Source organism: Aethalodelphis obliquidens, unplaced genomic scaffold (assembly GCF_003676395.1).
Source record: "Aethalodelphis obliquidens isolate GAN/ISIS:26980383/991018 unplaced genomic scaffold, ASM367639v1 scaffold22, whole genome shotgun sequence".
NCBI lineage: Eukaryota > Metazoa > Chordata > Mammalia > Artiodactyla > Delphinidae > Aethalodelphis > Aethalodelphis obliquidens.
In genome coordinates, this window is record NW_020837966.1 from 18,503,570 (window position 1) to 18,519,190 (window position 15,621).

The 15,621-nt window shown below is 41.9% G+C and overlaps 1 protein-coding gene across 6 annotated transcripts in view; it reads right to left on the reverse strand.

Moving 5' to 3' along the window:
- Positions 1-15,621, reverse strand: part of FOXP1 (forkhead box P1) — a 597,337-nt gene that overhangs the window by 135,235 nt on the left and 446,481 nt on the right. For all 6 annotated transcript variants that reach the window (XM_027121390.1, XM_027121389.1, XM_027121386.1 and 3 more), the window contains one exon: positions 14,888-14,986. In XM_027121390.1, the coding sequence (XP_026977191.1) occupies positions 14,888-14,986 (99 nt within the window). The remainder of the gene's footprint in view (positions 1-14,887; positions 14,987-15,621) is intronic.

A 15,621-nucleotide genomic window follows, 5' to 3' on the forward strand; every position in this document is an offset into this window, starting at 1 on the left:
TCTATAAAGTATCTATAGATCTATAAGATATTTTTCTGGCAGATGACAGTAAAGCGTTTTAATGTAATAAAGTCAGATACGCTATGAAATGCTCCAGATTGCAGGAAGATGTCTTGAAAGGGTGCTCTCCTCAATTTCACACAAGTACAGCTGGCCCCTGAACAACACAGGTTTGAACTGCAGGAGTCCCCTTATTTGCTGAGTTTTTTTTCCAATAAATACAGTCGGCCCTCGTATTTGCAAGTTTTGCATCAGCAGGGTCCAGCCAATCGTGGATCAAAACTTCCACCCGTGGCTGGCTGAATCCGCGGATGTGGAACCTGTGTATATGGAGGGCTGACCATTTTGGACTTGAGCGTCTGAGGTTTTGGTATCCTTGGGAGCTCCCGGAACCAACTGCAACAAATACCAAGGGATGACTCTGTATCATGCGGGCCAGCTAAGGCCCTGCCGGCCTAGTCCGTTTCCTTCAATCTCAGAAAGTTGGTACTAGTTTAGCCATTACACCTACCACAATGAGTGGACAGATGTCACACCAAGGAGATGGAAAGGAAGGAAATATGGGGGTTGGGTGGCAACCCTGTGCAAGTGAGAAAAAAGGCACTCCTTCTTCCAAGAAGATGCTGTGCTAGTTCCATACCGGGGTGCAAGGCTTGGTATATGGTGGCCATATTTCAGTCTTCACCAGCCCCTCATTCAGGCAACCTTGTTCAATGGACAATCTGTGAGATCATACCCGATCTTCTAGAGCAAAAGTCAGCAAACTCCAGCCCAAATCAGACCTGTCACCTGTGTCTGTATGTAGTCATAGGAGCCTTGCGCTAAGATTGTTTTCATATTTTTAAATAGTTGGAAAAAAAAATCAAAAGAAGAATTTTATGGGCTATGCGGAAATTATATGAAATTCAAACTCCAGCGTCCACAAATGAATTTTTATTGAAATACTGCATGCTCATTATTTACGTATAGTAAGTAATTATATGCATCATGGCTGCCTTTGCATGACAACAGCAGAGTAAGTACTGCCACGGAGACTGTATCGCCCAAAGAACCGAAACTATTCACCATCTGGCCCTGTACAGAAGCAATGGCTGACCCCTGGTCTAAAGGAAGAAAAGAGTTAACTATTAAGCCAAGTTCCCTTTGTAGATTTCATGAAAAGTTCCAAGCAAATATGGCAGGTGAAATGGTTTCTTTCTATATACAAACATGAAACCGAGACAACGATGGAGGAAGGTCAACTTCATTACCTAGCCACCTTGACAGTACCTTTAAATGTCATCAATCAGTATGTGCCTTGCATGACTTCCAAGGGTTCATTATAACTTACAGCACACGGGCCCCTGACACGATCCAGGGACTGTAACAGGACTCTGGTGATGTAATGTGATAAAGGCGATTTCTCTGTACAGCTCTATATGGCACAGAGCTGGACAATTTCCAAGAACTTTAATTTCCAGAATGCCACCTCTGACTATTCAAGATAATTCCACCCAAGCACCGGGCAACCTTGAAGAAAAATTTAACTTTTCTAGAAATGCTTGTCATTTGGGTGTCATCCCCCAAAATATAAATTTGAAGGTATTTTTTTTCCCGATGAGACACACTAAATCCAGGATGTAGATTTTCCAATTAGACTCTTTTTAAACGTCTGTTGGTAGGCTGCATTTAATGTTAGTTATTTGAGCAAAGCACAATTTGATTAGACTGTCTGAAACCAAGCCAAAGTCTGCAAAATAATAGCTCAATTAAATTCTGTTTTGCTTTCATTTGTCTTAGATTTTCCTGAGTGTGGTACTGTTGCAACTAATCAAGTAAACCAATTCCTTTCAAACTGAGAGATCTAGGTATATTTTCCATCTTCCCTCCATGTTTATTTAATAATCGATTCCATCTTCGCTATGCTTCATTGAACTTCGTCTTGACACCAAATACATTTCTGTATTTTGCCTTTCGTCTCCTTTAATTTTCTGTACTTAGGAATTAAAGTTCTATGCCATTAATATTATACCTTAAACAGATTAGCAAATGTACAAAGGCAAGCACAGAGCATTAAGGGCAGTCAAACGGCACTGCAGGAGTTTTCTGATTTTCACTCCATACTTGGCAAGATTCATTTCATTGACCCAACGAAAGATTTCGGTCGGACTGACATCGGATTCTTTTAATGCTGTGTTCATGGTCTTGAAATGTTCCTAGAGGTTTATGAACCTGACACCAGTCTGCAGCCTCTTCAACTAAAGTAGTATCAATTTTCCTTTCTTTTTGGCTTAGATATTTCACTCATTCATTCATCACTCACTCATTCACTAACTCATAGGGAAAGAAATATCTACAGATTGCCTGCTTTGTGCCAGGCAGGGTGCAGAATGCCACAGCTTCAAGATGTAAGACTAGGGACTAGTTCCCCTGGCTGTTAGGACAACAGAGCATGAAATCATATACAATTCAGGGAAAACAAGGATAAAAGAGAGACCAGGATGGGATTTTCAGAAGAGCATGGCCCTCATTTATGCCAAAGTGGACACATTTAGGAAAATAATGCTCCCTCACAATAACACTGATAACGATGGTGGCGGAGATGATGAGAACAGCTAACATTTATTAAGTATTTCTTGTGTGCCCTGCACTGTTGTAGGCCATTTATAATGTAGTAAAACTCAGCTAACCTTCATAACTCCATAGGATGGGCATGCGGTCACCCCCATTTTACAGATGGGAAGTCTGATGTCTTCTCATCATGTCTGGTTAACCACAACTGACTACCAGCAAAAGGACAGGCCCTGGTGCACTGCTAAAACACATATTTGAATAGGGACTGATATTAACTGAATTAAAATATAATCTGGAGTTTAACAGGTATTCATTTTCCCTTTAAAAGGAGTTTATATAATTATGAGAAGAGCTAACTTTTCTGAGAATTTACTGTGTCCCAGGCACTGGGTAAGCACTTTTCATGCATTAATCATTTAATCTGCATAATCGCCTTCAGATAGACGAGGTAATCAGTCACGTTCTCTAGATGAGAAAACGGAAATACAGAGAAGTGAAGCTACTTTTCCAAGGTCACTCAGAAGTAAGGGTAGTGCTAGGACCTCAACCTGGGAGCCTGACACCAGAGATCACACTATTAGTCATGATGTGCTTCCTCTCACCATATTCTGAAACACAAATCTCTGTAACTCTCAACCACCTAGCTGAGTTTATATGACGACCCAGTCATCATATAAAACATACTGTGCCTTTGAGGACAAATCACAGCTCATCTTTGACCACAGAGAGGTACGGCTTCAGGATAAGAATACAATTTGCACCATCTCAGATAAGGATATTAGGAATATATAAAAGACATGTTTAATTTTAGATAATATTTCAGTAGTTACTGCAGGATCTATCAGGCATCCCAGAAAATAATTCCAGGTCCTTCTCTACTCTGGTATGTGATCAGCACAGACTATGTCAGGTAAGTCAGCCTTGGCAGGTAGAAGGCACACATACTCCCAATGCCAGTGCCCACGGCAGGCATGGCTAATCAACCACAGCGAACCTACAGAGGCCATCCTGGTTCAAGAATCCTTCAAACGGCATTCTAGGCAGAGCCATTTCATACCTAGAGCAAACAAAACCTCTGAGCTCTGTCTATTCTATGTGGTTTGGATTCTTAACTTTATTTCTAGAATAAATAACAATTCCTTTACGTTATCAAATAAAGAACAAACCAGACATAATTTCACCAATGTCTTATTAAAAGCAGCTTCATTAGGTCTGATGAAGCAGCTCTTCTGTATGCAGACAAGGGAGCGCCTGGCTGCAGATCCGACTTCCAGAGAAGATGGGAAGGAACTCGCTAGGCCGTAGCAATAGATATTAATGAAGAAGAAGCATGGGGCAACACAGCAGAGAATTTAGATACAGGGAAACATAGCATATCACAGAGCTTTTCGTTTCCTTCTGAAGAAAGCAGACAGAGACATAATTCTCTTGGACTTAAACTCAAACACAATTTAATCACCAGGGCCTTCTGCCTAAACGGCAGGCATCAAAACAAGCAATATTTGCAATTCTGGATTTGGGGGAATCGGAAATATTATCAGATGGACTGTACTTATGTCCACCTCCTGACAGAAGGGATCATGGCTCTGAATTCCCCTCCTCCCGCTCCAGTAAGAGGACTACGGTCTTCTTCTCAGGTCATCTGATTTAATCCCTAACCAGAACACCAAGAAACTAGGAGAAGGCAACAGAATTTAGCCTTGGTATGGAAGTAAAGTGGACCAATGAAAGTTCTTGAATAGCAGAGTAACTTGGCATTGAGGGAAAGGCTGAAAGCAGTAGGTAGGCTAGGAGATCCGCACAAAGAACAGAAGATGGTCTGAGGGGGTGGAGAAGGATAAATGATCATTTTTTGCCAAGAGCTAAGCATATCCTTCCTGAAGGTCTGAACTCTGGGACAAAGTAGCAGCAGGGGAAACACCAAGAAAGGAATAGATGGCAGATGCCCAGTGGAAAGAAAACGGCAGATCTGGTAAGGTGGTGGGGATGAGGGAAATTAATAAGTTGATGATGACGTGTGAGTCTAACAGGGCCTGGTGACAAAAGTAATCAGCTGGATTAGAGATGATGGAAATTGCTGTGAGGGTGAGCTAAGAGAGAGCCATGAGGGGTGCAGACACGCTTGGAGTCACGGGTGCAGAGGTCCAAGAACAAGCAAAGAAGACAGAAGTGCTACTGCAGAAGATCCGAGGGACTGAACTTCAGGAAAGGAATGAACTTGGGTTCCAGAGGAGAAGTGGGAAGCAGAAAGAGAATGGTGAGGACCAGAGGGCACTGAATCCAAGAAGTTTCAAAGAAGGCAATTTCCAAGAAGACGAGTCAGCCAAAGGCTGCTACGAAGTCAGACAAGTTGACGTAAGGATGGAGACATGGGCACGGAATTTAGTGACAATAACATTCAAGAAAACGATGAGGGGAAAAGCCAGATTTGGGGGGAGGTTAGGAAGGAAAGTGACTAGTTAAAAAAAAAAAAGTTGAAGCAGCAGACAGAATATTCAGGTTCTAAAAGCTTGATAGCAAAAGAAGGAGCTAGAGAAGAGCTGGGAAGGGTTGAGTCATCCAGCGTTTTTCAACTACCCGTTTAAAATCCACATTTTACCATGAACACCGATAAATGCTGAGCTCTGTCTGCTTGAATGTTTACCAAATTTCCTCAGTGGGATGTAACATAAAAGGACAAGGGCTGGCAGTCTTTGCCCAACTGTGTCCTGGCAGCTTTAAATTCTACTACTTAAGTAGTTAAAAATCTGTTCGGTTGATGAAAGGGGAAAAGTTATGAATAGAAGTCAGCAGCCCTAGACCCCTCAGAAATGACTGGCATTCAGTCTCTGTAACTTACTGCGCAATAATTTCTAACTCAAACAATCGCAACAGCAAGGCGGCCGAAGTCCACCCAAAGTTCAGAATGGGATATGTTCTCTTTAAAATTTTGAGAGCGACTAAATATGACAACCATCTGATGTATGAAAATTATTCACAACCAAAAACAGACAGTCTGGAAATAGCCGGGATGACTTCATTTAGACAGAATTACCCAAATCTGTTTCTAATATACACAGTACACATAATAAATTTTTACAATATGACAAGGAAAACAAACTTAATAAAAGTTCCCGATCTTTTGTTACACAAGCATGCTATATCCATGCTATGTTTATAATAGTTTGCTCATGATATCACAGCTCAGTAACAAAGGCCCAAGCAATACAAAAACAGTTACTAGGCATGACATCAACTCACAACTACCGTAATTACATCGGTACACAAATTTCCCAAACTGTACATTTTCCAAACTGCTTCTCAATTTCAGCGGCTGCCTTTAGACAATTACTTGCAGAGTTGTCTGCAAGCTTTGAGTAATACCCGTCTTTCTTCTCTTTCCCAAGCGTCATTTCCCTTTAGAAAGTGCATATTTCAAGCGCAAGCACTATTTTTCAAATATGCCCGTACATATGTCCAAATTAGGAGACGGTGTGGTCTAGTGGTTAGTGACAAGCATTCGGCATCAGCAACTCTGATTCCATTCCATCCTCTGTCCCTGTTTGTGAGGCCCAGGTGGCAGCTCAGGGAGAAGAGGCAGAATGTAATGGATAAGAGCACAGATTCCTGAGCTGGACTGTTTGGGCTGGAATCCCAGCTCTGCCACTTGTCAATGGTTTGGCCCTGAGCGAGTTAATTTCTCTATGCCCCACTTTCTTCACCTGCAAAACGGGAATAATAATAGAATTTACCCTCATCCGGTTATTGTACAGTACCTGGTTCCTAGAAAGTACAATTTAAGTGTTTACTTTTTAATATTATTAGTTATATTTCTGGGACTCAGTTTCCTGTTTGAAAACCTGGCCTAAAGTATCCTGAACCACGGTGACCACTTTTTCTAATGTTAGGGCAAGGGTTCCATCTAGGTCCTGTTACCTGGATATAGTGAGGTTCAGTGAACAAAGTCTGAATGAATGAAATCCATAGGTGCTGCAATACCCAAGAGTGACAGAAGTCAAAAATATTACCTTGTAGCAATTGGTTTTCATCCAATTTCTCTAATTGCTTGCTTTCATGTTCCTGCAGCTAATGCTGATAAATACCTCCACCCCAACTCAAATAATAAGTGTAGGGAAAAAAGATATTGCCCTGTGATTTCAGAAGCATGCTTCTCTAAGGACCAAACTTTTCTAGCCCATCCCATGTGCACGACCTCTGTCTCACTGGGTTGCATGGTCAGCTGGCTTTCCCGACTGGGCAGGGCGCCAGGCGAGCTCGACTACCCCCATTGTCACTTCTGGTCCTTGGTGCTTGCACCAAATGCTGTTATTCTAGGCTTCAGGAAATTTTCTAACCACTGGACAGGGTCCAATGCTGTGTGCTAATGAGTTTCAGATTGGAGGACTTCACTGTGCATGTGTCAGAAAAGTGCCATGGTTTCTGGTGAGGTGGGGGGAGGGAAGAAAAGGCACACAAAAAAGGAAGAAAAAAACAGTAGTTAAAAAATGCTGGCTACTCAAATTGTCAGGGAACGTGACCTCTGCACTTCATCAGAAATTCCTGCAGACTTACAAAATAAAGGAGTTTGCTTTTATCACACACTGTGAGGCTCATATGGAAAAATGGAAAACACTACATCACTTGACCTCGGCATGGCCCCTTTCAACCACAGACGAATATTGTGTACAAAAATTCTAAATCAACTTAAGATGTTCCACGAAAAAAAAACCTTTAATTTTCTGCATTAGGCTTGATGATTACTATTTTGGGTCTTGAGATTTTGCTTAGAAGGTTCACACAGGAAAAGGACTCATAATTCCAGGAAGAGTATTTTCTCACTTCGGGAATATTCATGGTCTGGCCTCTGTTGGGTGGGCACATCACGGTCTACACTTCCCTAGACTCCTTGGAAAATAATGAGCAAGCCTCACTTACCCAGGTTTGAAAGTCACCCAAGACTGAATCATGATTATTTGCTTACATTAACAGAACATTAAAACAAATTTTAAACAACTTAAGAAAACTCTAGCCATCTTTGCTTGGTGATTCACTTCTCTGGGAAGCTTCTTTCCCCGGTCAAGGCAACCAACAGGCTTGATAGCAAGACTTCTCATCATGCTATCACCGTCTACCAAAGAAGAAGCCCTTCTTAGGAGAGTCTAACTTACAGGATTTTTTTTTTTTTTAATGAGATTACATTTCTTTTTTTTTTCTTTCTTTCTTTTTTTTTTTTTGCCACACTTAGCACTGGCAACTTTAAAAATCCAATCCTTTCACATCCTCCAACTGTCATCAACATTTTTTTCAGACGATGTCAATAAAATTGATTGCTTGCAGTTCTGAATTCTGCTCTGCACATGGAAACAATATCATTTGTTTTAAAGTATTTTCGACGGGGGCGGAAGGAGAAACAGAACGTCAGCAAGCCCCTCCACAACATTGGGGCGGGGTGGGGAACAAACCAGAAGCAAAGTAAATGGTCGGCTGGAAACTCTGACGAACATTCCCGATATATAAACCCTAAACCTTACTGTTGTGCCGACTGATATGTCTTCCTGTCAGATATGAATGATGTTTCTGGAACGTTAATACGTTCATTCAATTCTCACTCCCTGTACTTAAAATATTCCCTACTTTGGCTCAGAGGCATCTTGACAGCTTTGTTGTAATCATGGATGTGAGGCCCTCAGACGACACAGTTGTTGAGATGCCTCATACCTACAAGCAATCTGTTGCTTTTACAAGTTTAATCGAGGTATGAGGGATATGATGGTGGAACCACATCGACTTGACATATTCAACTCAGTTGTCTATCAGAGAAACCACTCTGGGTGGTGGCAGACTTCCATGATGCTCAGCAACTGTACACACTTCTAACTCCCTAATCTGTAATACTACCAAATACAGCTTGGACTGTTTTTTTTTTTTTTTTTTCCTCCCCTTTTCCCGAAGCACAAGTGGAAGACCAGCAAGGGTCCGACAGTGTTATTCCTAATTACCTTTTTTTTCACTCTTGATCTTGTGGCTCTCATAATTAGTTACCTGGGGCTGCAATCCAATTTGAAGTGATGACAAGAAAGTGATCCATGAAAAAGTAATAAGTTAAATCCAATTTCAGCCTTCCTCTAATTAAATGCACATGGAACTAATGACTCCAACCCTAGCATTTCAGTGATAATGGTAATTAGCAAGGTGGGAGTTGCTCTCTTTTTCAACACTGGAGGTGTAAACCACAAGGTAAAATGTAGGAGCACTCTTAATTACATGTGTCATTTTGTCAGCAATTTACACATTTTTGACCAGTCAAGTATGTTTTTTTTCCCCCTGTTCCTCCCAACCTCCTAGCCCCAACAATGATTATAACATACTATTTCCATGTTCCAGCACATGGAAGCTCACAGGAGCATTTCAGCCTAGAGAATAAGAAATAACGTTTTCTTTGCCCTTGTTCACTGCTGTGATACACACACACACACACACACACACACACACACACACAGCGACAATTAGGATAATTATGCAGATCTTATTCCTCTTAATTGAAATCCAGATATTTACAGTGGAAATTGGTTTCTGTTGGTTGGGCTTTAGTTTTGCTAACGCTATGAAAAATACAATAATTTGCTTATTGATGGAAAACATGGCACTCAGTAGATGCTGAGTAAATACACGTTGAAGGAGAAGCAATAATTAACTTCCTGATAACACACTGGTTTTCGGTGGTCTTAGAACACCTGGCTTTCCAGCCTGGTTGTCGCTGGATGTTTCCAGCAACCAGTCGTCACTGCCTGTGTGCTCTGTAGCAAGTCACTTAACCTCTCGGAAGTTTCACTTTTCCTCATCCACAGAATGGTTCATGATAGTTCTACACCACAGAGTAGCCATGGGGCTGGTCCATAAACCTGAACTATCTTTGCAGATAGGGACATAAGCACGTGCTGACAAACACATGCTTACACTTCAAATAGCGGCATCACATTTGCATTTTGATGTTCAGATGCGTGTAAGCAAAGTGACCATATAATTAAATGTCTAAACTGGGATACTTTTAAGAGTGAGAGTTATTAATAACTACACTCAGTCAACAGGCATAGACTAAGGCTGTCCTGGGCAGACACAGGATCACCTTATATACAGCTGAAGTTGAAAAGCAAAAATGAGGGAACTCGTCATATCACGACTCACATGAAGACTCTGGTGGCAAGGACGAAACACATTATTTTGGAAAAAAATTTTTTTTCCAGCAACAGTATTGAACCTGGGCAAACAGACGGACTTCTTGAGCTTCATGAAACCCTTGATGCAAAATTCTGTGTGCGTGTGCGTTTTTCTAGGAGGGGATCCTGCTTCTATCATATTTTTAATGGTGCGCATAATCGGAAAGACTTGATAACCATTTTAAAACATCATTTCTATTTTATCGTTTCTTATCCAGACTTATTTTTGAGGGTTTGGGGATTCTCCAAACTTGTGTGATAACAACGAAATCTTAAAAGGTACCAAAATTTCAACACTTCATATCAATCTCATGCCAGGGATGCAAATTCTAGACAATGTTAACTGCAAACATCAAAAAAAAAAAAAAATCTGCCTCCCTCTCCTGAGCTATTATGAACTTTACTAATTCAGTGCATAGGGATATCTTTTAAGGGTATTTCCAAACCATTCCATTTCACTATCCACCACAAAATCAGTTTCCTTTAAAGGTTTCCTCTTACCAGTTTATTCCTCAGTGAATAACGTGGAAATGATACGAGGTACTAAGATTATATGTGGCATTAATGCCAAGCAAAATGCTGCCTAAAGCACGTTTTATATAACTGCAAATAAAAATGTGGAAAAAAACACCTGCTGAATCTTGCATTTTAACTTCCTCCACTTAAAGCACGAGTCCTCATTACCATCCTGAGCTTCCAACCGGATGAAAAGGCAGACCCTTCCAGTGAATTCCACCAGCCCTCCTTCCAGTGAAACGGCCCCCTGTGTGAGGGGCTTGCACAAGAGATAACCTTGGAAGGAGGGGATGGGACAGGAGAGAAAAGTATCAGATGACTGCTTTCAAGTTCAAATTCCTTCTACACGGCCTGAAATGGTGGTCAGCTCTCCTCGGTAAGCAACACACAAGGTTTACTTTCTTTCTTAACTTGAATGCTGCCAGAGTACACATGTACTTTTACTTTCTTAGGAGAAAATGTGTCATTTGATTTCCTTCCAGTTTATGTCCTTGTGCCAACAACTAAAATGCTTAGAGAACCCAAATGAATGACTACCCAGAAACGGTGGTCAAAGTCCCAAAATGTGATCAATAAAATTGCTCACAAATTAATCTTCAGCCGGGAAAGTTACACATTTTCGAGGTTATGAGCGCACCTGCACTGTGAAGCATTTATTTCACTTGTTTTAGCAATCTTCAGAAGTATATAAATATTTATAAAAGGAAGCCTACTATTTTTACTCACATATAATTTTCTTTCTGTGGCAAAACCTGGTTAATTCTTTCACAGCTCAAGCATCCTGCAGGCAGGGTCCTGTCTCCTAGGCATTTTTACATCTCTGAACAGCAGCCTGATGCCCTGCAAGCTGTGGCTGTTCTAGAAACGTTCACTGAGTTGCATTTAATTAATTCAGATCCTTCTGAGGCTGAATTTATGACGGGGCCAATTTCCAATTTTCACTTGTACCATTCATAAAAAAATTTGCAAAGCAAATTAATAGACCAAGTAAGGAGCTATTTAGGTTACTAAGTAGGATATTTTTCAAGAACTTCAGAAGCAATATCTGTACCCAATACATGCCTTCACCATAAACTACAGTGTCACCCAAGAACGCGACCAGTTCGGATTTAGTTCAGTATGTGTATCTGCAAAGAGCGTCATGTCTCACTTATTTACTCTCATTTCGCTGAAATTAGTCCAAATTGGTGATGTTTGACTACATTTTATGATCTCTGTCGAGTAACCACTTATAGCCTCCTCTAACTTTCCATTTTCTTTTGTTTGTATCATCAGCCTCTGAAACTGGAGAGCACTGCCAAACATAAAGCAGGGAAGTGTGAGATTTGCTTAAAATATGAGTCACAGTATATTTGGGGATTTGGGTTTCTTTCTTTTTTTTTTTTTTCCTCAAGCTATCAGCAGATCAAATCCTTCTTCCCTGTCAAGCCTTCCTCTATGCGGAAGATCTGAAATTTGCTAAAATAGGTCTCTCGGTGTAGAAGGGTAAGGAGATCAGAGATGAACACTGTTAAGATTTGCTGTAGGATTTCCCTTTCATGTCAGAGCCGCTCTGGCTGAGATGCCCCAGCAAAGACATGGCTCGACAAGATAGATTTAAATGTGAAGGTTATTCCTTCCACGAATCACCACGTCTACCTAAGTATTTTTATAACAAGGTAATATGCCATGTGGCCTAGGTTAGTTAATTTTTCCTCTCTGTTTGTGGAAGGTCTGCCAACCCAATAAAACTTAGTGAATTTGCATGACCCTACCAGGCAGCTGAGGAGACAACAGTCTATGATGCACTTGCATGTGTGTACACACGTACGTACAGACACACACACGCACACACACACACACAAGTCAACCAACTCTCCCCTCCACCCAACCCCGGCATCAACTCTTAAGACTGGTCTAAATTCTTTGCTTGTCAACTCTCCCACTGAGGGGACAGGAAAGGACTCAAAACATCTTCTTTAGCAAAACCAGCATCCAGGATGGCCCCCTTGTCCCACACTTTTCATACAGACTGAAGCGCTCCGCAGAATGCGTTAGGCTGGTTTTGACGCTGTCCCTTCCCAAGAAAAACAAAGCCCTCTGTATCATACTCTCCTGGGGGCTAAAAGACTTCTAACGGGCAAGAAGCAGCAGCGCCCTCCAAAGGAAATCCCCTAAAACTTGACTTCGTATATTTAGCCCTAAAGGAACTTCACTCACCTTGGAAAAGAAGTTACCTAAAAATGCCCTATGTTTTTTAAAGTTTTTTTTTTTTTTAATATGCTATCTGTGTTAACATGTAATGGGCTTACTGTATTTCTATTTATTTATTTATTTATTTATCTTTTTATTTTTGGCTGTGTTGGGCCTTCGTTTCTGTGCGAGGGCTTTCTCTAGTTGTGGCAAGCGGGGGCCACTCTTTATCGCAGCGCGCGGGCCTCTCACTGTTGCGGCCCCTCTTGCTGCGGAGCACAGGCCCCGGACGCGCAGGCTCAGCGGCCATGGCTCACGGGCCCAGTTGCTCCGCGGCATGTGGGATCCTCCCGGACCGGGGCACGAACCCGTGTCCCCTGCATCGGCAGGCAGACTCTCAACCACGGCGCCACCAGGGAAGCCCACCCTATGTTTTTTACAAAGCATCTAGAAAATAAGTCTAGTCTAAAAGATTACAAATGATATTCAATACTGAAGAGCAGTTCGTTAGACCATGTATGTGTGTCCTTTTTGAAAATTCTCTCTAACCAAAGCACTACGATATGTGAGATTCTGTCCCCGAATAATATATTGTTATTTTTCCAACGCATTCGAGGTCTGATAAATTCAAGAGGACTCATAGTATTTTTAAGGCTGTGAGAGCTCCAAGGGGGAGGCAAAAAGAATGGACAGTCATTTGAATCACTGAATGACAGGCTGGGCTAGCTCCCTGTATACATTAATAAATTAGAATTTTAATTGTGTCTCTGTCTGCAGGAGATGCCCCGGTACTTTAATATGTACCAACAATTGGCTATGTTCTGGAATCTGCAATGTGGCCTCCGCTGCTGACCTCTGAAGCACAATTCCCAGTCTGACTACGGAAACTGTTCAGTTTGATCCTTTCAACTTATTTGAATCCTGACAAATAAGCTCACAGCTGAAAGGTCAACACAGTCATATTTCATCCTCCAGAGCTGTTCTTAAGACATCTGCACAACAAAGCACTGCTTACAGCACCTGACATGGGACCTCAGTGGCACTGGACCTCATTAAAAATGTCCCCAGCATTCACACACATGAAAAGGCATATGGGTTGGTGGTGGCTGACCAAATAAAATGCTTTTGGAAGTGTTGGTAAACAAGGCACATTGTCATTCAACTCTGCCAGTGAAGTGCTACTACTATCATGCTGAACTTCCTCTAGATGGTGACAATTTCCAAGCAGAGTAGAAGCACCAGAAGGTGTGGCCCAAGGTCAGTCTGATCTTTGTAGGATAATTTGGGTGCTGGTATACTGGTTCTCTCTGATCTAAGTCAACCCAAGCTAGAATTTCGGTTGACCTTGTGATCATCTTAATCGGCATCAAGTTATACCCACCAGCTCCCACTTACAAACTCCTCTCCAGAATGCCCAGCGTGGGAAACTCATCTTTGCTTCCCATTTGGGGGGATGCCCACCCTTAGCTGTGAAAGTAGTTGAGCCACTTGGTACCTGCAAGTGCCCTCCCTGTCCTGGATGGGAGCATGGGATACTCCATGTCAAGTTTCTTTAAAATGTCTATGACAATTTCCTACTCCAAGTCAAAGATTCAAAGTAGATTTTTATGAACTCACTCCTTCCACTCCGCTAACCCCTGCCCTCAACGTGCCTGAAATGAGAAGCTGCTAAAACAGTCTTTTGGAGTATATTTACATAAAAAATGCTTGCCAATCTTTATTAATGATTCAGAAATATTTGGAAAACAGCCAGTGAATAATGGAGTAGGTATTACATTCATTCCTAGGTGTATTAAAAATACTGTATCGTCCTTAATCCCAATACGTTCCTGACAGTATTGACATTTTGGGTTGAATAATTCTCTCTTGTGGGATACTTTCCTGTGCATTGTAGGATGTTAGCAGCCTCCCCGGTCTCCCTCTACTAGATGCCAGTAGCACCCATCCCCCCGAAGTTGTGAGAACCGAAAATGTCTCCAGACACTGCCCACTGTCCTTGAGGGGTAAAAGCACTCCGGCTGAAAACCACTGCACTAAAGTAACGTGTGTGTGTGTGTGTGTGTGTGCGCGCGCGCGCGTGCGTGTGTGTGTGTGTCCCATTTCCAGACAGATCACGAGAGAATGAGTGACATATGTGAGTACTATGGACTTTCCCTCATTGGTTAGCCACACTGCCTAATAAGCAACCCATGGCAACAACTCCTCAGCCTCCGATTAAATTGTCTCATTAGATTTGTTTACTCCCAACAACAAAAATGTTGGTTGAACAGACATTTTCCCCCCAAATGTCATGTTCTAGTGTTAAACAGAAAAATGAACTTTTTTGCAGAAGATTTCCTTACGGGATTTGCAATTCTCAACACAATCCACTTCTGAATGGCTTATCAGCTGTCCCAAAGTGTATCATCAACTTAAAGGAAAAGAAAGAAGAAAAAAAAAAGACTTGCTACCTGAAGGGCTGGTTGTTTGTCATTCCTCTTGGGAGACTTTAATCCACTAACTTGCTGCTGTTGCTGCTGGAGAAGAAGCTGTCTTGCCACTTGAAGCGCCTGGAAGGAAAAATGGAAGGAAAACGTTTGTGTTACTACACAGGTTCAGGGCCTCCTTCGCAAAAAAGTATTCTAGGAAGGACACATGAGGATGAGATCTTGACTTTTCCATTTCCGGGCAAAAGAAACAGCAAACCAAACTTCCCACCAGTCTAAGTTGGAAAACTTTCCAGAATGTGTTTACATTTTCTTAGAGTTAGCCAATTCCATCCACAGCTCCTCAGGCATAGCAGTCCATCTGAGCAGACACTTGATTCCTACCATAAATCTGACATGAAAGGCAGAGTATGAATGATTGGGACTTTGAGGAAGGAGGGCAGAGAGAGGCCAGGAGGAACGTGGGCAAAGCCAGAAACTTCGGAGACAATGAAGGGCTCCTTTCAAAGGTACCTTCATACTCCTCCGATTCTTCTCGTGGGAGCTAGGCAACTCGAGTTGAAAGTAACACTTTTACCTCATTTGAGTCCAAATAAAGAGGAAAAGCTAAGTGGTGGACCACACTGTGGGTGAAGTTATTTGTGAAGGAAGATCAAAACAGGGTGACCTTGATGGACTACGAACGAAAAACTCTTGGCCAACCTGACCCCTAAGTCCACTCAAAGGGTACCTTACACGCTTGTGAATAAAACTGACTG